At 43.5% G+C, this 23,450-nt stretch overlaps 1 protein-coding gene across 3 annotated transcripts in view; it reads left to right on the top strand.

Moving 5' to 3' along the window:
• Positions 1 to 23,450, top strand: part of Ninj2 (ninjurin 2) — a 114,901-nt gene that overhangs the window by 18,420 nt on the left and 73,031 nt on the right. Inside the window, exon 1 of one of the 3 annotated variants that reach the window (XM_076567805.1) lies at positions 7,394 to 7,484. The exons of the other annotated variants lie outside the window; for them this stretch is intronic. Coding sequence (XP_076423920.1) covers positions 7,401 to 7,484 — 84 coding nt within the window. The 5' untranslated portion in view covers positions 7,394 to 7,400. Of the gene's footprint in view, positions 1 to 7,393; positions 7,485 to 23,450 lie in introns of those variants that run through there. 3 annotated transcript variants of the gene reach the window in all.

Here is a 23,450-nt window from a genome sequence, read left to right on the forward strand (position 1 = left end):
GTCATCTCAACACTTGGCAAGCAGGAGGATCAGGAGTTCGAGCCCAGTCTTGGCTGTAGAGCAGGTTTGAGGCCAGTGAGTGTACTTGAGACCCTGTTTCAAAAGCAAAAAAAAAGGAAGTGTAATAGTGTCGGTGCTTGTGATCTGAATGAGCAAAGACACCATAGAAAGTGTCCTTTAAGTTAAAAGATAAATGTTTAATATCAGTATATATATGCCCGGGGGTGGGTGGACACATGTATGGGACTTGGTAGTAGCCACAGCTGCAAGTATTAGCTGAAAGTGTGAGAACCCAGGGACAAGTGGTGACACCGTTTTAACACCCCCCTTGGTGACTCTGAGGCATAGTGGAGTTTCAGAAGCTTTGCTTAAGCGCATGACTCATTGGCTGTGGGGGCTATGGGAACAACGTCAAGACTGGCCTCTCTGCTCAGTTGTCTCAAGTGAGCCTGCTCAAGGGACCTGGGAGAGGCGGGCCAGCTAGCAACAGACAGAGAATGGGCCAACCCAGGACCCAGGCGGCCGCAGATGCCAGGGAGTTGAGGAACACAAAGGATATAAATTTTACAAGTCTAAACGTTTTGTCTTAGAACAAGGCCCCCCCCCCCCAGCCTGGCACCGCTGCTACTTGCCCGCCGCATACCTGTGGGGATTTACACCCACTCTGAGGAGAGATAGCTGGGATTCCTCCAGCCTGGGAATGAGGTGTGTTTGACAAGTCTGCCCCACTGGAGAGATTAAGGATAATGAAAGACCCAGGTGTAGATGGATGTCTCTCTTTTGTCACCTGGAACTGCCTCTCTTTGCTCTGCAAGAGAGAGAGAGAGACGCTGAGAGCGAGAGTGGATGTTCCCACAGGGCGTGTGGGAACAGACACGCAAGGGCTGGGGGGAGACTCCCTTCTGCAGAGCGGAGGCCAACAGGGCTTCGCATCCCTGTGTGGTCAGGGTTGGGAGAGCGTGGAAACATGAGTTGGTGGGAGAGTGCTATGGCCTTTGCAAGAGCTGCCAAGGCTGGATGGGGATGTGGGGGCGTGGGGGCATGGGGATGTGGGGGCGTGGGGATGTGGGGCGGGACTGGGCTAGACACAGCAGGAGAGGAGGACAATGGTCCCCTACAGAGGTGGACTCCAGGGAAGCAGAAGTGTTTCCCAGGCTGAGGGTCAGGCTTTTGTCCTTTTGTTCTTGTATGGAAACTTGGGACCCTGCTGTGTGGTCAGTGCCAATTTTCAGTCCTGGTCTGCAGACAGGTGCCCTCCACAGCCAGGACCCCTCCACAGCTGCGTTTTCTTTTTCTTTCTTTCTTTCTTTCTTTCTTTCTTTCTTTCTTTCTTTCTTTCTTTCTTTCTTTCTTTCTTTCTTTCTTTCTTTCATTCTTTCTTTCTTTTCAGAGCTGAGGACCAAACCCAGGGCCTTGCGCTTGCTGGGCAAGCGCTCTACCACTGAGCTAAATCCCCAACCCCCAGCTGCATTTTCTTAGGAAAGGGACTCCAGCATTGTAACTCCAGCCGGGCTCAGCTGGGCAAGAAGGCTGATTGTGGAGTGAGGGGCTGGGAGAGATGGGGTGTCTTGCTGCCCTGAACAGCCTCCTCTGCCTGGGGTTCTCACAGCGCTCTGCCCAGCTGTGGAATCCTCCACTGCTCTGGTCGTGAATGGTCAGCAGGAGGGCTGGTGAGGAGAAAACCGGTTGCGAAGGCTGTGACTTGCCTGGGTTGCCATAGTCGTCTCGGTAACAGGGACCTAGGACTGGACAGGACAGGGTGCTGCTCTAGATGAATAGGAAGGCCAGGGCTTCCCAGGTCGACAGGGTGGAATCTTCTCCAATGCCGGGCTTTCTCTTCTCCATCGAGGAGAAAAATGGAGCTGGGCAGTGTGAGGGTGCCTGAAGGGGAGGTATACCGCGCAGGGCTGGGATGGGAGGGCAAAGGAGACACCCAGCCAGTGCACATGCCTCTAGCATCCCAAGCCCCAGGAGTTCAGCATTGCTGGTGACAACCCGAAAACCTTTCCAGAGCCACAGTGGCCTACAGGCAACTGCCCCGGGAGACTGAGAAAGAGCAGGACAGAGGAAGAAACCCTGTTGTTTTGTCTCCCCCTTTCCCACGTGACATGTAGCACTTTTTCCTCCTCCCATAGAAGCCTATCCCCAACTCCCAGCATCCTGGTGTGACCTACTTATCTGCTCCCTTAGAAGGGAGGTGCCCTGGAAGGCTCCCAGACAGGCGTTCCCTCAGAGTCTCTGACAGGCTCTTTAACAAGGAAAGTGCAGAGGCTGTAACCCGTGAGGGTGGAGTAGGGATGTCGGGAGGGGTGGGGAAGAGAGGTAGGCTAGCGGAACAGGGTAGAGGGCTCCGGGTGCCACTGACTACCAAGACCTGCACAGACCATCACGGATGGTGTGGACCTAGAAAGACAGAGTGGTTTCCACTTCACAGATTAGGAAACTAAGACTTAAAGATCAGATAAATGCTCACTGAACCGTGGATAAACAGCTCCTAAAAGATCTAGGACCATCTTTTATTTTCCCTTACTGAACATATTTTTTTTTTCCAGTAAGGAATTGAAGTTCAGAGAAGTTAAGTCATTTGTGAAAGTCATACAGCGATCAAGTAGCAGAGCTGAGATCTGAACCCATGTCTATCTGGATCAAACATGGGCTCTAGCCCTTCCTAAACTACAACTTTATTGGGCTTAATAAGAAAGGATTTAGCAAAGCTGGGCTTTGCTCCTGCCAGAAATCTCAGCATTTGGGAGGATAAGGCAGGAGGATTGCTACAAATCTAAGGCCAGCCTTGGCTGCAGAGTGGAACTCTGTCTCTAAGGGGCGGGGGAGGGGGGTCAATTTGGCAAAACCCACATTCCCAGGTCTTAAGTAAATTTAGAATGCTGAGTCAGGTTGGTGATGGAGAAATGAAAGAATAATAGGATTGTATAATGCTATCATGTTATGCTAATCTTGGCTCTGAGAAGAGATTCTCTTCTCTGTGGAAGGCAGTAACAGAGAACGTTCCCCTGATTCTCTCAGTGGCTCCCCAGGCCCTCAGGAGGACATCCCAACCCACCAGCGCCATGGCCTGCTCTGTTCTTTGCTCTGCCTAGTTTTTAAATCAAATGTTTTCAAATACACCCATATAACTCATTAAATAGGAATCTGTATCTAAATCCTTTGAAAGGATTTTTGCTGTTTGTTCTAATTTTATAAACTTTATTATTAAAAAAAGAAACCTTGCAAATAAATAAAAACACACACAAAGATTAGTTTGCTTTCTTTTCTTTTTCTTTTTCTTCCCCCCAAGACAGACTCTATGTAGTTCCAGGGGGATGTCCTGGAACTCCGTCTATAGACCAGGCTGGCCTCGAACTCACAGAGATCTACCTGCCTCCGCCTCCTAAGTACTGGGATTAAAGGTGTGAGCCACCACACCGGGCTAGTTTTCTTTTTTGATAAAAATCTCACACTGTAGATTAGACTGGCTTCAAACTCTGAGCAATCTTCCTGCCTCAGCAATCCAAGACCTAGGATTACAGTCATGCACCATACATTGAAAGATTCATTATTGGAATTCAGGAATTATTAATTACGTGTTCAATTCTGGCCTGTGGATATAGCTTGGTGATAGAATGCTTGCCCAGTGTGTTCGAAGCCCTAAGTTCACAAGCAGGCAACAATATTTTTCTTTCAGGTCTCAAATAGTTAAGACTTTTGGGGAGCTCACAGCCCAAGACCTGTGCACATAGGTGCCTAATAGGTAAAATAGGCTATAAGTATCTCGTGTCTACCTCCCCTGCATGCTAAGCTCCTACAGATACTATTTCCTCTGTCTAGAATTTTCTCTCTCCTTCTGCAGCTATATTCTATCCACCCTGTTTGCCTCATGGCTCTGTAGTCTTTGTCTCCCCCTCTCCATGTGGTTCTAGGGCAGCAGTTCTCAACCTGTGGGTCAAGATTTCCCAGAGGTCACATATCAAATATTTACATTACAACTCATAACAGTAGCAAAATTACAGTTATGAAGTAGCGATGAAAATAATGGTTGGGGCTCACCACAACATAAAGAACTGTATTAAAGGGTTGCAGTGTTAGGAAAGCTGAGAATCATTGTGCTAGGGCGTCAAACCCAGGGCCTTGCACATTTTCTACCATTGAGCTATGTCACATAAGTTCACATAGGAGTAACTACTCCGTGTCCTCATCTATAAAGTGAACCAGTTCTGCCGGGCGGTGGTGGCGCACACCTTCAATCCCAGCACTTGGGAGGCAGAGGCAAGTGGATCTCTGTGAGTTCTAGGCCAGCCTGGTCTACAGAGTGAGTTCCAAGACAGCCAAGGGTACCCAGAGAAATCATGTCTTGAGAAACAAACAAAAACAACAACAACAGCAAAACGAACCAGTTTTACAGGGTGTTAAAAGGATAACGTAAGTCAATACACAGAAATTGATGGTCCATGAGAGCTTGCTTACCACCAAACCTGCTTTTAATAACCTTTCACCTAGGTGATATAGCTGTGTTTATCTTCTTAGAACAATGTCTTTTATATAAGGAGTACTCAGTAAGTGAATGTTTTTAAAGTAAAGGGTAAATTTTTATTTATTTATTTTAGACCATTTTCTTTTTTTAATTAATTTTTTAGTTAAACTCATGATACTCATTAATTATACTCATGATATTAATTACATTTGTGGTATTCAAAATGAATTTTTAAAATTGTATTTATTTTTATTTTATGTGCATTGGTGTTTTACTTGCATGTATATCTATATGAGGATGTCAGATCCCCTGGAACTGGAGTTACAGACAGTTGTGAGCTGCCATGTGTGCTTTGGATGTGAAGCACACACTTTAAGTTCCCCATAAGTGACACTACACCTGAGGCTTCTTTCTTTCTTTCTTTCTTTCTTTCTTTCTTTCTTTCTTTCTTTCTTTCTTTCTTTCTTTCTTTCTTTCCCGGGCCTTCTGAAAGAACAGCCAGTGCTCTTAACCACTGAGCCATTTCTCCAGCCCCTGAATTTCTGGGTTTTTGTTTTGTTTTGTATTTTTCCCCTGGAGCTGAGGACCGAACCCGGGGCCTTGAGCTTGCTAGGCAAGCGCTCTACCACTGAGCTAAATTCCCAGCCCCTGAATTTCTGTTTTTGATATGGGGTCTTGCTGTCCTGCCCAGGGTGGGTCAGGAGAGACATTCAGTGCTGAGGTTCGCATTACTCTGGTAGAGTCCTTCTACCATAGGGGGATACCAGTAGGAAAATGAGCGACTGCAGTACACAATACAGGCTGCACAAGGGGAACCAGAAATGCTCTAGGAGACTTGGGGACAAGGACAAGTATTATAAAGCCTCAGGGATAAGTTGGTAATTTAAAATCCCTCCCCAGAGTGACAGAAGAGTCTGTGACATGTGACTGATGCCATTATGTGAGGGAAAGGGGCTTCAGAAGACAGATGGGAGGGAAATGTCCTCTTGGTTCATGGTAATGAAAGAACAGCGTGTGGACTTGGGGTATAGCTCAGTGGTAGAGCACTTACTCTCAAGGCCCTGTGTTCAACAACAACAACAACAAAAAAAAAAAACCATTTTGTAGAAAGAGGTGGCTCACCGGGCGGTGGTGGTGGTGCACACCTTTAATCCCAGCACTTGGGAGACAGAGCCAGGCGGATCTCTGTGAGTTCGAGGCCAGTCTGGTCTACAGAGTGAGATCCAGGACAGGCACCAAAGCTACACAGAGAAGCCCTGTCTCGAAAAAGAAAGGAAGGAAGGAAGGAAGGAAGGAAGGAAGGAAGGAAGGAAGGAAGGAAGGAGAAAGAGAGAGAGAGAGAGAGAGAGAGAGAGAGAGAGAGAGAAAGGAAGGAAGGAAGGAAGAGAGAGAGAGAGAGAGAGAGAGAGAGAGAGAGAGAGAGAGAGAAAGAAAGAAAGAAAGAAAGAAAGAAAGAAAGAAAGAAAGAAAGAAAGAAAGAAAGAAAGAAAGAAAGAAAGAAAGAAAGAAAGAAGCCTCAGGTGTAGTGTCACTTATGGGGAACTTAAAGTGTGTGCTTCACATCCAAAGACCTCCTCCCCACTCCTTCTGGAAAGACCTTTAACTTTGCGTCAGGGAGCTTATTCTGCCCTCACTGATGGCCACCAAGCAAACAAGGAAGCCCCCGAGGGTGTTTTGAAATGGGCATTATTTGGTGTCCTGGTATGAGACCGAGTTCTTGTTTTTTTGTTTGTTTTGTTTTTTCTGAGACATGGTTTCTCTGTGTAGTTTTGGTGCCTGTCCTGGGTCTTGCTCTGTAGACCAGGTTGGCCTCGAACTCACAGAGATCCGCCTGGCTCTGCCTCCAGAGTGCTGGGATTAAAGGCCTGTGCCACCACCACCCTGCTGAGGCCGAGTTCTCGAGAAAAGCCCATGCCTTGAATTCTGGATGCATGCCAGGTTAAGGGCTCTGCCACTGAGGTGTCCACGGCCCAGCCACAAAAGAGCCTTGGTTCTGCAGGCCTAGAACGGCGGTACACACTCCAGAGGTTTCTTGTGAGGATTAAGGAGGACGTTTTATGAATACAGTAGAGGCCCAGAATGGAGTCCGTTCTCCCTTTACCTAGTTTTGAGGGCCGTACAGCAAGCAGCTGCACAGATGTAGGTGTGAAGGCCGCAGCTTTGGAAACTACCAGTTTTTAGAGTCCCTACAAGCCACCCTCCTTTCTGCCTGGGCAGGGAGGCGGGGCACACAGGGTCAGGTGACAGCGACTGCCACCCCGCTGGGGGGGATCTCCCTAGCCGCTCCTCTCCTCCAGAGCCCAGCTGAAGGCCCCCAGCCCTGCACAGCAAAGCCAGGGCCCAGCAGGGCCTTTCGGTTCCTTTTTCACAGAAGAGCTCTTGGTTTCCTGCTGAGTTTCCCCTAGGCTTCCCTTGGGTTACAGTTACTGAAGTCACCTCAGAAGTGACAGCTACCGCTTTCTGAGGGCCTGGCTTTTCTTTTCTTTTTTCTTTTTCCCCCTTCCAGACGTGTCAGAGCAAACCCAATTTACAGACGAGAAAATTTAAATGAGGGAAGTTCATCTGCTCACGGTCATAGCTAGCAAGGGCCTTGCCTGGGATGACAGATGCCTCCAGATATCTGGATGAGGCCTATGCGGGGTCATTTTGAAACATGATGTTGTTAGGACACATTCTACCCCCAGCCAGACTAGGGCAGTGTTTAAGATTTTTCCTGGAGTGGATGTCTTTACTAAGGGTAGAGTCAAAAGTGTGTGTGGAATTCTTACCTGACTTCCAGGTTTGGGGCTTATCTCTTCTCCAGTCCTCATGGGGTAAGTAGGTACCTCTGCCCCATCTGCCTGAAATAGAGAATGCAGGCTGAGCTCAGGGCCTCTGCAACCAGAACCTTGCTGCAGACCCGCACAGACTAAGGATCAGGAGAGCTGGGAACATGCTGGGAGAGGGCTCCCAGGGGCCATCCTTCTGGTCCTTGCAGAACGCAAGCTCCCCAGAATGCCTCCTTCCAAGTGAGAAGGTAGGTCTGGTGGAGAAGTCGTTGGTGGTAGTTTTTGAAAGCCAGAAAGCTTTGTGTATGTGGAAGGAAGGATTTGGGGTTTGCTGAGACTGGTTGTTTTTTATTATTTGAAAATCAGTACAAGCAGATTGTCAAAAAATTATACCACATTAGCATGGGTAGATATGAGAAAGGTCTAAAAACTACCCGGTGGACCTTAAGATCTCTAAAGTCAATGCAGACGATGTATGGAGGTCATGTCTAGCCCTGGTCTAACTGGCTGCCCCTTTCTTCAGCAATGAGAGCTGAAAGCAGCCTGCAGCGTAGGAACCACCGGGGAAGAGGAACGTACTAACTACCATGAACAAGACGACTAAAACGGGAATACACTCTAGTTCATGAAATGGAATGTTGCTTGATTCTTGAATTGGACCTCAAACCAGTGAAGAAAACATAATAAAACTGGCTGAGGGTGCAGCTCAGTAGTCAAGTCAGGCTTACGGAGCATGTGAGATCCCAGGTCGCATTCCCAACACCAAACAGAACACAACCTTTAAAAAGAAACCACTGGGGGGCGGGGGGTGGGGGGGTGGGGGAGGAGGAGCAGCAGCAGCAGCAGCAGCAGCAGCAGCAGCAGCAGCAGCAGCGCACGCCTTTAATCCCAGCACTCAGGAGGCAGAGGCAGGTGGGTCTCTGTGAGTTCGAGGCCAGGCTGGTCTACAGAGCAAGTTTTAGGACTACACAGAGAAACCCTGTGTGGAAAAAAAGAAGAAAAGAAAAGAGTACTCCCTGCTCTTCTTTTCTTTCTTTCTTTCTTTCTTTCTTTCTTTCTTTCTTTCTTTCTTTCTTTTTTTTTTTTTGTTTTTGTTTTGTTTTGTTTTGTTTTTCGAGACAGGGTTTCTCTGTGTAGTTTTGCACCTTTCCTGGAACTTTGTAGACCAAGCTGGCCTTGAACTCACAGAGATCCACCTGCCTCTGCCTCCCGAGTGCTGGGATTAAAGGCGTGCGCCACCACTGCCCGGCACTCCCCACTCTTCTGAGGGCCTGAGTTTGGTAGTCCCACGTCAGACAGCTCACAATCACTTGTAACTCCAGCTCTGGGGGATCCAACAACCTCTTCTAACCTCTATCGGTACTTGTGCACATGCATGCACATGCATGTGATTAGAAGTTAAAAAAAGAAACCACTGAGGAACTGCAGAGATAGCTCACCAGTTAAGAGCACTTGCTATTCTCACAGAGGACCTGGGTTGGATTCCCAGGACCCACACGGTGACTCATAACCATCTGTAACTACAGTTCTAGGGGACCCTGTGGCCACTTCTGAACTCTTCAGGCACCAGGCATGCACGTGGCACACTAACATATAAGCAAAACACTTGCAGATAAAATGGCTAAGTCTTAAAAAAGAGAAACTGCTAAAAAGAAGAGTCCCCAGGTACCCAGGATGAATCAAGGACTGGAGACCCGAGGCTGCACAGGATCTTGTAAGGGAGGGGGGATATAGTGGAAAAATTACACCACGACTTTTCTTGAGCCAGAGCCCCGATAGCTGCTGCTGCTTCTTCTTCTTCTTCTTCTTCTTCTTCTTCTTCTTCTTCTTCTTCTTCTTCTTCTTCTTCTTCTTCTTCTTTTTTTTTTTAAGTGTCAGTTTAGCCAGGCTTGATGGGTGCGTACGCTTTAATCCCAGTACTCATGGGATCAGAGACAGGCAGATTCCTGGGACTTCCAGGCCAGCCTGGTCTACATAGCAAGTCCCAGGGCAGGGCTGCATAGAGATCCTGTCTCAAAAAACACAAAACAAACAGACAGACCAAGAGTCGGTTTCCACATTCACAAAGCGAGGAATTTTTGACATGATGGGTTTCTAGGCTGTCCCCCAATTTGGAAACTCCTTCTACAATGATATTTTCATTACATGACACTCCGCTCCTCCAGCTCGAAAACATGTTAATCATCTAACTGCTCAGATTTCCTGCTTTATGAGGTCATCACTGCCTGCTCCAAGTGCTTTTGGCTGCCGGCGAGCAAACATTCCGCGTGTGGACTGGAAACACATTTCACTGTGACAGTAGGGCTGCCCCTTTGAGGGCTGCTCATTTCATCCCAAGCGGCGCTGGCCGGGGTCATCTCCAGCGGGCTTTCCGAGATCTCAGAAGACAGAATTTCCTACTTTGCTTTCTGACAACTGCGAACGATCCTTAAGGGTTTTGCCAAGGGAGAGCCAGGGTCCTAGAAACTGCACACCACATGCTCCCAGCTCTCAAAGTGATTAGCATCCTTCTCCCCTCCAGGCCACCATCAGTCTTGCCTCTCCAGGGTAAGGGGGGGTGGGGTTTCTGTGTGATGCGATCTGGAGCGGCTGAACCTTCAGGGACACTGGCTGGGGATCTATGTAGATTATATGTCTACAGTCAGGACAAGTGGTCATGTTCCCTCAGTGACAAACTACACATAGTTTCCAGAACACTTCAATAGTTCCTTATAGGTACTTCAAAACTCAAAACCCATAGACTGTGTGTGTGTGTGTGTGTGTGTGTGTGTGTGTGTTCCAGAAAATTCTCACACAGTGCTCTGAATACCCTCTTGGAGGCACATGCAAGACGTAGGGGAGGAGTGGAGAGGGTCACTAAACACCGGAAGAGCAGTTGAGGGCTCTGGAGCTGGGCTGCTTGAGTTTGAACCCCGGCCTATCTGCTCTGGGGCATACTACCTACCCTGTCTGTGTCCGTTTCTTAAAAGATTACTGTGAAGGTTAAGGGAGTTCATTCAGGGAGGGCCCCGGGAGCAACATCTGCCAGGCAGTTGCCATGACAAGTTCTACGCTAACTTCCTGGCATGTATTATTTATTCTCCCTTTGAAAGAGGAAAAAAAAATACTGAATTCTACACTAGCTTGTAACAAATGACAAGAAACTGATGTAAAGATCAGGCCTTTGTTTTGTGAAAGATTTTGTGCTGTGCCTAACTATTTTTTTTTTCTTTTTCTCTTCACTCTCCTCCCCTCCCCTCCCCTCCTCCTCCCCTCCCCTCCCCTCCTCCTCCCCTCCCCTCCTCTTCCTCCCTCCCTCCCTCCTTCTCCCTCCCTCCCTTCCTCTCTCTCTCTCTCTGCTCTCTCTCTCTCTCTCTCTCTCTCTCTCTCTCTCTCTCTCTCTCTCTCTCTCCTCTTTTCCAGAGCTGAGGACCAAACCCAGAACCTTGCACTTGCTAGGCAAGCACTCTACCACTGAGTTAAATCCCCACCCACCACCACCCTTTTTGGTTGTTTTAAAGACAGACTCTCATGTAGCCCAGGCTGGCTTTGAACTTGCTCTGTAGCTGAGGATGATTGTGACTTCTAATATCTGCTTTCTTCTGATATTACCACATCTGGTTTTATGGGGATTAAAACCAGGACATGCATGCTAGGCAAATACTCTAGCACCTGAGCTACATCCTCAACTCCATCTCCCTACTTACTTTTTTTTTTTTTTTTTTTTAACACAATAGCATAAATTAGAAATGTCCATGCTGGTGATGGTGGTGGTGGTGGCGCATGCTTTCAATCCCAGCACTCAGGAAGCAGAGAAAGGTAGATCTCTGAGTTCAAGGAAGCAGAGGCAGGTGGATCTCTGAGTTCGAGGCCAGCCTGGTCTACAGAGCAAGTTCTAGAATAGTCAAGGGCAGCTAAGGCTACATAGAAAAACCCTGTCTTGGAAAAAGAAAGAAAGAAAGAAAGAAAGAAAGAAAGAGAGAGAGAGAGAGAGAGAGAGAGAGAGAGAGAGAGAGAAAGAAAGAAAGAAAGAAAAAGAAAGAAAGAAAGAGGAGGGAGGGAGGAAGGAGGGAAAGAGAGAGAGAGAAGAAAAGAAAGGTCCTTGCTAACTATATAGATGATGATGGTGATAGCTTTAATGATGGTTGAACCTAAGACCTTCTATATCCTTAGCTAGCGTTCAATTAAACTTACTTTTACCTGTTGCAGAAAATGACATACTGTAAATATGCACTGAACTGTTCTTTTAAATATTTTTAAATTACATTTATTTATCGTATGTACTTGTACGTGTGTGCATGCACATGTACTAGGCTGCATGTGTGGTTTCTTTCCTTCCACTGTGTGTGTCCCAGGGATCAAACTTAGGTTGTCAGGGTTGGGGATTTAGCTCACTGGTGGAGCACTTGCCTAGCAAGCGCAAGGCCCTGGGTTCGATCCTTAGGTCTGAAAAAAAAAAAAAAAAAGACAAAATAACAAACTTAGGTTGTCACACTTAGTGGCAAGTGCCTTTACACACTTAAACATCTCAATGGCCCCGTCCTGGGCTATTTATATATCCCTACTCGTGAGTGTGTGTGTTTAACATTTACTGTGTAGTCCATGTGGGAGAGAACAAAGACGGCAGAACAGCACAGAGCATGGCTCCCGCCAACTTAAGGACTTTATAGAGACATTAGAAACTTACATGGAATAATCAGGGGTCAACTCAGCGAGCCTGGAAGTCCTACAGGTAGACTCTCCTCCAGCCCGGGCTCCCAGGCTCGCTGAGAAACGACTCAAAACAAGAAGGACCAGTCTATGCTGCTATAACAAGCCACAACACAGCAGCACAGGGTGTCTCAGTCGAGGTGGAATGCGGCCCATCTGGGCAGTCTCCTGCAGCTTAGCACGTGGGCAGTAGGTAGTTCTTACTTCCATCCTGGGACAGAGGCCAGCCTGCTGGCCTTGAATTATTGCTGGTGCAGGTCTTCTGAGGCACAGAGAGCCCAAGCAAACACTGTTCCTCAGGGCCTGATTCTTTAGGGCATGAGCATGGTTGCCTGGTGGCCCCAAGCTGGGGACACACTGTACTTAGGCACCCATAAGCTTTTGTTAAGACCTGATCACAATGAAGCCAGTAACCTGGTTGCCACAGAAAGCTGGGTAGGTCAAAGCCCACTCCTGTCATTCCTCCTTCGAGGTCCCACCTGACAGTGTCTTAATACCTTAGGGAAAAAACTGGATCCTAACTTTGTCCACTACGCTTGGACACAGGCTTTTGTCTCTGTATTGATGGAGTAGCTCATAGTCGATTATAGAACAAACTATACTAACTATCTGGTGTTAGCTCTTTTGCACAAAATAGGGTGTTTGGTATGTCTCTGAGGTTTTCTGTTTGTTTTTGTTTCTTCCAGACTGTTGCACTGTGTATCCCTGGCTGTCTTAGAACTCACAGAGATCCTGCCTGCTTCTGCCTCCCAAGTGCTAGGATTAAAGGTGTACACCACCACTGCCCAGCTGAGATGATGATGATGATGATTAAGTTTAAGAGAAAAATGAGACAAGGGCTGGGGATGTAGCTTAGTGGGAGGGGGCTTGCTTACCATGCATGAAACCCTGGATTCTGTCTCTAGCACCGCCTAAAACTGGAGGTGGAGGCAAGGGGATCCAGGATCACTCGTTGCATTTCCTTCTTCTGGCTCTGAAGTCTCTGTTAATCTGAAACAGCACCCTACTTCTCTTCATCATCCTACTTGACATTGTTGAAGGTCAGTTATTTTGGAGAATCTTTTGGAACTGTCTGGTTTCTCCCTCTTACAGTTTGACTCAGGCTCAACTAAGTTGTAAACTATGGTAACCAGTTTTATCATGTTAAGGGTGTAAATGAGTGATACTAAAACATCTTAATGGTGATGTTGTGCAGGGTGAGAGATAGGGATCTAGTTCACTCTCCGGAACGTGGGCATCCAGTTTTCCTGCATCATTTATGGAAGAGTCTGCCCCTCCCTGCTCCGATGTATGTGTTTTACACCTTTGTGAAAGATTGTGTGGCTGCAGCTGGGTTGTTTCTGGATCCTCTGGGTCCTCTACTCTATTCCATTGCTCTACAGCTCTGGTCTTGAGTCCCTAGCTTGCTGTGTTGTTACTCTGGCTCTGTAATACAATTTTGGTGGGAGAAGTCTTTTGTGCTCCCATTTGGATTTTAAAATGGTTATTTCTATTACTGAGGCTAATAATGGCACTGGAATTTTGATGGAGAGTGCTTTTAACCATGTAGATCATTTTTTTGAATTTTCATAATATTAATTATTTTAATCCACAAGCATAGGAAGTCTTTCCAACATCTAGGGACTTCATTGTTTTTTTTAACAGGGTCTTGCTATGCAACCTTGACTGGCTTGGAACTACATAGATAGACCAGGTTGGCACCAAACCCACCTTCCTTCCTTGTCTCCTGAATGCTAAGATTACAGGTGTGCACCACCAATGCTTAATTCAGTGTCTTAAATTCTCATTATAAAGATCTTTCACCTTCTTATGTTTTTACCTAGATTTTTGTCTTTTTGTTTTGTTTTGTTTTTTGTTTGTTTGTTTGTTTTTTGAGATAGGGTTTCTCTGTGTAGCTTTGCACCTTTCCTGGAGCTCACTTGGTAGCCCAGGCTGGCCTCGAACTCACAGAGATCCACCTGGCTCTGCCTCCCGAGTGCTGGGATTAAAGGTGTGCGCCACCACACCTTTAAAAAAGCTATTAGTGTAGATGTAACCAATCGTATTATTAAAATAAGAAACACAGAGCCAAGGTAAAAGAGAAAAGCCGAGAGGTCAGAGCTCAGAGATAAAATCTTACCTCCTGCAGTGCTCCTAGCTTCCCCGAGAGAGGGAGGTACTTCCTGTGTCCCTGTTTAAATAATCTTTCTGTTCTGCCTTCTCATTGGTTGTAAACCCAACCACATGACTGCCTCATCACTGCCTGTAAGTACCGCCCTCCAGGTCTTAAAGGCGTATGTCTCCAATACTGGCTGTATCCCTGAACACACAGAAATCTACCTAGCTCTTCTAACCACCACGCTCTTACTATGGCTCTAATAGCTCTGACCCCAGGGCAACTTTATTTATTAACATAAAATTAAAATAACATTTCAGTACAAATAAAATATCACCACATTTCCCCTTTTCTATTTTAATAAAAAGAAAAAAGGCAAAAGGTTATAACTAACAAAAGAAAAACTATATACAAAAGTACAATAACTATATACAATATATACAAGTAACAAATACCTAAACGATGTCTAGTCCATTTGTATTTGACAAATCAGAGAAAATAATTCCCTTATCTATCCTATTTTAGTAAGTTCAAAATGTATCTAATTCACTTTCTATCCTAATTAATCTTCAACTATAACTAACTAATCTTCAACTCCTTCAGAGACCCAAGAAGGAAATAATATTAGCTAACAAAAATAAAAACAGGATTTGCACAAAAGCAACTTCCAAAAATTTTGTGAGTTGACAGAAACAGCCAGCTGCCTGGACAGTCACCTGAGGTTTCTCCACAGTGTTGGGGCATCATCTTCAGCCTATAGGCTTATGGTATCTGACAGACTCATTTGTGAAGTAGGTTGTACACAAGGTCAACAGTTCAACCTCACACTGGGTGAGAGCAGTCCATGTACCAGAAACACCTGAATTCCACTAGTGTCATGTCATGATTCAGGATTTTAAATTCTGGAAATTGTTGATGGTTTTTGAATTCAGCTGTCCATTCTTCTTGGCTGTGTATATATGGCTTCATCTAAGCATGCCCTTCTCCACATCCCTCTATTAAATGCCAGTCTACTATTGAGAGGCGTGAGCTTTCAGTTGCTGTTCCATTGCACAACAGAAGCCATCGGCCCACTGCCTGTTCAGCTGCCTTCAAAGAAAAGGGCACTGTACCTTTTCCAGATTGTGAAGGCCACTTCAGGGATGGTGCCATATTGTCCTGGCCTCAGAAGATGCCGTCTGATAAAGCCATAACCACACTTGTTTTGGCAGGAATCGGTAGTCCTTTGTTTCGTGTTCTGTCTGTCCATTTTGTCCTGTTGATACGAGGATACTTTGTTGTCCAGTGGCTAACTTTTGCCACAATGAAAATTAACTCCATATGCAGTTTCTTCAATGCCCATATTTTCTCTGAAGTAGATTGGTACTGCCAGGAGCCGACATGTCTCAAAAAAGAAAAATTTCTAAGTTATTAAAACATTTTAAATGCCATATTCAGTAGATTTCTGAAGGGTTTGAAGATGACCTGTCTAAAATATATCTGCTCAATTTTTAAAACATATCTAATATGACTACAATTTCTATTGTAATGTCTAATTACTAACTTTCATTTCTTTATATCCTAATAGTTGGTAATAATGTAAAGTATTTAAAACTAGTAATTGTCTTTTTCTTTTCTTTCTTTCTTTTTTTTTTTTTTTTTTTTAAACAAGAACCTTAAATCTAATCTCCTTTGCTTAGCCTTTTTCCTAACCCTTGACAACTTGTAACCTACCCCCCTAAACAATGAAAATTATCCCAGATCCAAAACCCATTAAAAGAACCAAAAAACCACCCGCCCCACACCACTTCTTTGGCAATGTGGGTGTCATATTCTTAAAATTGCTTCCTGCTGGGTATGGGTGAAGTTATCTTTATCCTGAAAGAAAAATTTAGGTTAATTGTCAAATTCTAGGAAAGGTAACTATATCCTTCATTATTATCCAGTCTGTGTATAAAGCCAAAGTTCAGGGTTTATCTCAAGTCCTTATTCAAGTAGTCTTTGAGACTGGATCATCTCAGCTAGTCATCTCAAAATTGTTCTGAGCACCTTGTAGTTCAAAGCTGATCTGTAGATGATGTTTGTCAGCTTAGTGATATTATTATTGTCCACGTGGAATTGTTGTTGTTGTTGTTGTTGTGGGGCCCCATCTTCTTTCCGGAGACTTCAGTTGATGTTAGGCCTGGCCGTGATTTCCTGCAGAAAACTGATAAGAGACTCGAACACAAAGACATATATATGCAGCTAACTGAAGCCTTTTTTCTAGAATTAGTTAGTACTCTATATGACCATTCATATCTTAACAAAGTTTAAAATGTATATATATATTAATCTTGTAAATTTTGATATAAAATTTATACTTTAAGAAAAGTTTAAAGAATCAGAATAGAATCAAAGAGTTGAGATTAGTAATAGAATAGTCCCTTAATTAATTTGGCTTTTGTCCTGTCCCATAGCAGAAAATGGCTCTTTTATTCTGTCATGATACAGGGAGTTTGTATTTTCATTTTAACAACATGCTTGAGTTTAAAGAAGGAGAGAGCCATTCTCCAACTCCAAAGTCAGCTTTAAATTTTAATTGAACTGGGACTATTAGAAAACCAATAGTGTTAAATCTTTAGAGAAAAGCAGAAACAAACATTTAAGAAGACATAAAATTTTTTAGATAATATATACCCATATGCCATATACTCCAATATACTCGGTTTCCTGGGATAGATGATTTGTCCCTTTTCTTCAGTTGTCTCATTTGTCTTGTGTCCTTCAGATTCCTTAACCTTCATTCTCCTAAAAGACAAAAACAAAAACCTTCCCCCAAGACTAATTTTGGGGATGTTCCTTTTTGGCAAGTTATTATCTGATTAAATAAAAAGACATGTGTTACAGGTACAAGTTAGTTTAAATTGGATGTTCATGCTGATTGATGAACTATCACCTCCTCTAATTAAGAGGTTTCTCTTGTTCAAATCGAACCTTTATCAATTTTGATGGTATCCACAGCTTATCTTCTCCTGTAGAAACAAAAGCAAAACCTCGTCCCCAACGTAATACATACCCTGGCTTCCATTCTGAGGTCAGCACATCCTTAAAGTATATAGGCTGATTTAATTCTGTAGTTTTTTCTATTACCCAATGTCTCTCTGCAGCTGTTGTTCCTTTCTCATTGGCATTCAGAAAATTCAAAGTTAATAGAGCATTATGCAGTCTATTTCTGGGGGTTTTTGTTACTCCTTTCTGTTTATTTAGCATATCCTTTAGAGTTCTGTTTGATCTTTCTATAACTGCTTGACCTGTAGGATTATGTGGTATACCTGTAATATGCTTTATATTGTAATAAGCAAAAAACTGTTTCATTTTAACAGAGACATATGATGGAGCATTGTCAGTTTTGATTTGTGCAGGTATACCCATAATGGCCATAACTTCTAGCAAATGAGTGATTACAGAATCAGCTTTTTCAGAACTCAAAGCAGTTGCCCATTGAAATCCTGAATAAGTATCAATGGTGTGGTGTACATATTTCAATTTTCCAAATTCTGCAAAGTGAAACACATCCATCTGCCAGATTTCATTTCTCTGAGTACCCTTTGGGTTACATCCTGCTGGTAATGGCGTTTGATTATAGAAAGAACAAGTAGGACATTTCTTTACTATTTCTTTGGCTTGTTGCCAGGTTATGGAAAAATCCTTTTTTAAACCTTTACTATTGACGTGATTTTTTTATGAAAGTCTGAGGCCTCCAGCACATTTCCTATCAATAATTTATCAATCTCATCATTGCCTTGTGCTAGAGGGCCTGGCAGACCAGTATGAGATCGGATGTGAGTTATATATAAAGGATGACTCCTTTTCCTGATTGTATCTTGTAATTGAATAAATAGTGAAGTTAATTCTGAAGCATCAGGGATAAATTCTGCAGTCTCAATATGTAATACCACTCTTTCAGCATACTGAGAGTCAGTTACTATGTTGAGAGGTTCTGAAAAATCCATTAATACCAACAGAATAGCATACAATTCTGATTTTTGCACTGAATTATAAGGACTTTGTACCACTTTACTTAAATTTTCTGATTTGTAACCTGCCTTTCCTTGTTTGTTGGCATCTGTATAAAATGTACGAACTCCAGATATGGGTTTTTGCCGTACAATTCGAGGCAAGATCCAATCAGCTCTCTTTATAAAATCAATTCTGTTGCTTTTGGGATATTTGCTGTTAATTTCTCCCAAAAAATTACTGCAAGCTCTTTGCCAAGGTTCACTTTCTGTCCATAATTTTTCAATGTCCTCCTTAGTTAAAGGTACGACAATTTCTGCTGGGTCTATTCCTGCTAATTGACGAAGTCTCAATTTTCCTTTCCAAATCAAGTCAGAGATTTTTTCCCCATAAGTTTTTAATTTTTTATTTGGTTTATTTGGTAAAAATATCCATTCCAATATAATATCTTCCCTCTGCATTAATATTCCAGTAGGGGAATGCCTAGAGGGTAAAATAACCAAAATGCAATCCAGCTTTGGATCAATACGATCCACGTGCCCTTCATGTACTTTCTTTTCTACCAAGGCCAATTCTTTCTCAGCTTCAGGTGATAATTTTCTTGGACTATTTAAGTCCTTGTCACCTTCTAAGGTTTTGAACAAATTAGTCAGTTCATCATTTTTTACCCCAACAATAGTTCGTAGATGAGAAATATCTCCAAATAATCTTTGAAAGTCATTAAGAGTCTGTAGTCTATCTCTCCGAATTTGCACCTTTTGGGGTCTAATTTTTTGTAGCTCTATTTTATATCCTAAATAATTAATAGAATCTCCTCTTTGTATTTTTTCAGGAGCAATTTGTAATCCCCAGCAAGGCAAAATTTTCTTTACTTCTTCAAACATTCTTTCTAAAGTATCTGCATTTGAGTCAGCTAGTAAAATATCATCCATATAATGATAAATTATAGATTTAGGAAATTTTTTACGTATCACTTCCAATGGCTGTTGTACAAAATATTGGCACAGAGTTGGGCTATTTAACATTCCCTGTGGGAGGACCCTCCATTGAAATCTTTTAACCGGTTGAGAATTATTATAAGTAGGCACTGTGAAAGCAAATCTTTCTTTGTCCTTTTCTTGTAAGGGTATTGAAAAGAAACAGTCTTTTAAATCAATAACTATGAGAGGCCATCCTTTTGGTAACAGAGTAGGCAAAGGAATTCCAGATTGTAGAGAGCCCATCGGCTGAATTACTTTGTTAATTGCTCTAAGGTCTGTTACCATTCTCCATTTACCAGATTTCTTTTTAATAACAAATACAGGAGAATTCCAAGGGCTGGTTGACTGTTCAATATGCTGAGCATTTAACTGTTCTTCTACCAGCTCTTCTAAAGCCTGGAGTTTCTCTGTTGTTAAAGGCCATTGCTGAACCCATACAGGCTTGTCTGTTAACCATTTTAAAGGTAGAGCTGTTGGTATTTTTGGAGGATTATCAGTTGTTGTGCCCTGTTCCTGTATAATATGGATGGCTGGTGACCACTCAAAATAATGCCTTCTAATATTTCTCTCAGAAACATGTGCTAGTTTATGATTTGTTTCTGAGATTGGAGGGATTTTAATCTGAGTATTCCATTGTTGCAACAAGTCTCGACCCCACAGGTTCATAGCTATGTTAGCGACATATGGTTTTAATTTTCCTCTCTGTCCTTCTGGACCTATACATTCCAGCCATCTTGCACTCTGTTTCACTCCAGATAATGTCCCAATTCCTAACAGTTGAACGTTTACCTCCTGAAGAGGCCAAGCTGGATGCCAAAATTCTGGTGCAATTATGGTAATGTCCGCACCTGTGTCTACCAGACCAGACAACAAAACACCATTTATTTTTATGGTTAATTTTGGTCTCTGTTCATTAATAGAAGTTTGCCAAAAAATTTTCTTTATGTTTTCTCCTGAATTTTCTATTCTCTCTTTTTCATCATCCTGACCAGCCTGATTTATTCCCATAGTCATTTGGTTATTTAATCGCTCAGAGCAGGGATTTCCTCTACAGCTGCAGGAAAGGTTTGAACTGGTTTTTCTATGGGGGCCTGCATGAGGCCCCTCCGGGAGTTTCCCGAAAACTGAGGCAAAGGATTACCCTGTCTGTCCTTTGTTGATCTACATTCGTTGGTCCAGTGTTTTCCCTTACCACACCTTCTGCATACTCCAGAAGGAAGGGGCATTCTGTTGCCATTGTTCCTTGAAGAAACATTGCTTCTAGGAATGACCTGTTTACAGTCCCTTTTAAAATGTCCTTGCTTTCCACACCCAAAACATCTAACACTCCTCAAACCTTTTGAAATTACTTCTCCTACCCACGTATCATGCTCATCAACCTCAACATTAATTGTTTCTCTAATCCAATCTTCCAAAGGTGCAGATCTTGCCCTTAACGGCCTGATTATTCTTTTGCATGCTGCATTCGCATTCTCAAATGCCAAAGCTTCAATTATTGCCTTACTAGCTTCTGATCCTGAGACCATTCTGTTTACTGCTGAAGCCAGTCTTTCTAAAAAATCTGTGAAAGATTCTTTAGGGCCTTGCATAACCTTTGTGAATGACTCATGTTTTTTTCCTGGTTCATCAACTCTGTCCCATGCATTCAAGGCTGCCATTCGACATAAAATTACGGTTTGAACATCATATAAACATTGTGTTTGTATTGAAGCATATTGGCCTTCTCCAATAAGCTGATCCTGACAAACTTGTATTCCTTTATCCCTCCATTGTGTTTCTACGTTTCTAGCTTCCTCCTTAAACCAAGTCAGAAATTGAATTCTCTGGCTGGGTTCAAGAACAGCTTGTGCAAGGTCCCGCCAGTCCTGTGGTATAATCCTATTATATGTTGACCAAGAGTTTAACATTTGCTTTACATATGGGGAATGCATGCCATAAGATACTATTGCCTCCTTAAACCTTTTAAAATCCATCAGTTCAATTGGAGCCCAGATATTTTGTGTAGCCATTTGATCAGGCATCTGCTGTACGGTTACAGGATAAATTAAGGATGATTGTGTGAAAACAGGCTTTCTTTCTGTAACCTTATGATCCAAACTTGAACCAACTTCACTGTTAAAATTAACAGGTTTTTCTAAAGCTGTTATCCTGGCACTTAAATCGACTATCTTTTTAAATAGTAAAATGAGAATAAGCATGGTGATTAACTGCATAATTCCCATAATACTAATCTTTTCATATAGTTGTTCCACTGTCAGACTGCCTAAAATTTCAAACAAAACCCAATTTTCTTCCAATGTACACAGGAAACCCATTTTTTTAAATGTGGAAAAAATTTGTCTTTTAAATAGTTTCCTTTATGACTTACCAAATCTGCGTAGAACAGTAGAAATCCGAGCGAATTTCAAAACAGCCACCTAGAGTCCTAGGTGTAAATCCAGAGAGAGAGAGAGAGAGAGAGAGAGACAGAGAGAGAGAGACAGAGAGAAAGCAAGAGAGAAAGCAAAAGCGAAAGCGAAAGCGAAAGCGAAAGTGAAAGTGAAAGTGAAAGCGAAGGGGTAGCCGGCTAAAGCTTAAAGCCAGCCACTTGTTCCCTCTGAGCCGAGTCAAGGCTTGGCTTTACAGCCAGGGGCCCTGTTTAGCAGGGCAGGCCTGAGCTGTTTGTAGCACTGGCTTTAAGCAAGCAGCTCACAGTCCGGCCTGAGCCCAAGCAGACCTGGGCTGGGGCTAGGGAGCCGGCTGCTCCGGCTAGGGAGCCGGCCCCAAGCAGTTTTTAATGGATTCTTGTCACGTTGGGCGCCAGATGTAGATGTAACCAATCGTATTATTAAAATAAGAAACACAGAGCCAAGGTAAAAGAGAAAAGCCGAGAGGTCAGAGCTCAGAGATAAAATCTTACCTCCTGCAGTGCTCCTAGCTTCCCCGAGAGAGGGAGGTACTTCCTGTGTCCCTGTTTAAATAATCTTTCTGTTCTGCCTTCTCATTGGTTGTAAACCCAACCACATGACTGCCTCATCACTGCCTGTAAGTACCGCCCTCCAGGTCTTAAAGGCGTATGTCTCCAATACTGGCTGTATCCCTGAACACACAGAAATCTACCTAGCTCTTCTAACCACCACGCTCTTACTATGGCTCTAATAGCTCTGACCCCAGGGCAACTTTATTTATTAACATAAAATTAAAATAACATTTCAGTACAAATAAAATATCACCACATATTAGAAATGGGATTTCCTCCCTCCCCAATTTCTTTCTCAGTAAGCTTGTTATTGGTATAGGGAAAAGCTACTGGTTTTTTGTATATTGGGTTTGTGTCCTGCTAGTTTGTTGAAAATGCTTATCAAATCTAAGCATTTCTGGTGGAGTCTTCAGGGCCTTTCAGGTATAGCATACTGTCACCTGCAAATAAAGATATTTTTATTTATTTCCTATTGTATCCCTTTTAATTCTTTCCATGTTTGTCTTAGTTACTTTTCTATTGCTGTCATAAACCACCATGACCAAGGTAAGTTATAAAAGAATCATTTAATTTGGGGCTTACAGTATCAGAGGGTTAGAGACCATGATGGCAGAGCAAAGGCATGGTGGCAGGGACAGCTGAGACTTACATCTTGATCCAAAAGTTAGAGGCAGAGAGAGAGAGAGAGAGAGAGAGAGAGAGAGAGAGAGAGAGAGAGTAGATGGAGTTTCTCTGTGTATCGGCAGCTGCTCCCAAATAACCATTTAAAAACTTATTATTAATTATAAATGATTGGCTGATAGCTCAGGTTTATTACTAACTTGTAGATGTAACCAACTGTCATATTAAAATAAGAAACACAGAACCAATGTAAAAGAGAAAGCCAAGAGGTCAGAGCTCAGAGCTAAAATCTTACCTCCTGTAGTGCTCCTAGCTTCCCTGAGAGAGAGCTACTTCCTGTGTGTCTGTCTTTAAATAGTCTTTCTGTTCTGCCTTCTCATTGGTTGTAAACCCAAACACATGACTGCCTTGTCACTGCCTGTAAGTACAACCCTCCAGGTCTTAAGGGCGTATGCCTCCAATGCTGGCTGTATCCCTGAACACACCAAGATCTACCTAGCTCTTCTACCAAGTGCTGGGATTAAAGGCGTGCCGCCGCCGCCGCTGCTGCCGCCGCCGCCGCCACCACCACCACCACCACCACCACACTCTTGCTATGGCTCTAATAGCTCTGACCCCCGGGCAACTTTATTTATTAACATACAATGAAAATCACATTTCAGTACAAATAAAATACCACGATACTAACTCACTCTTACAACTTAAATTAATCCATTTCAATTAATATACATTCTGCCATGTGGTGTTACCTCTCTTTCATCTTGCACCTCCTGCTTCCTCTCTGTGTCTCCTTGGCAACTCCTCTGACTCCACCCTTCTTCCCAGCAAAGATTCTCTCTGCCCCCAAAACCCTGCCTAGGCATAGGCCAATCAGCTTTTTATTAACAATGAGAGC

Source organism: Peromyscus maniculatus, chromosome 3 (genome assembly GCF_049852395.1).
Source record: "Peromyscus maniculatus bairdii isolate BWxNUB_F1_BW_parent chromosome 3, HU_Pman_BW_mat_3.1, whole genome shotgun sequence".
Lineage (NCBI taxonomy): Eukaryota > Metazoa > Chordata > Mammalia > Rodentia > Cricetidae > Peromyscus > Peromyscus maniculatus.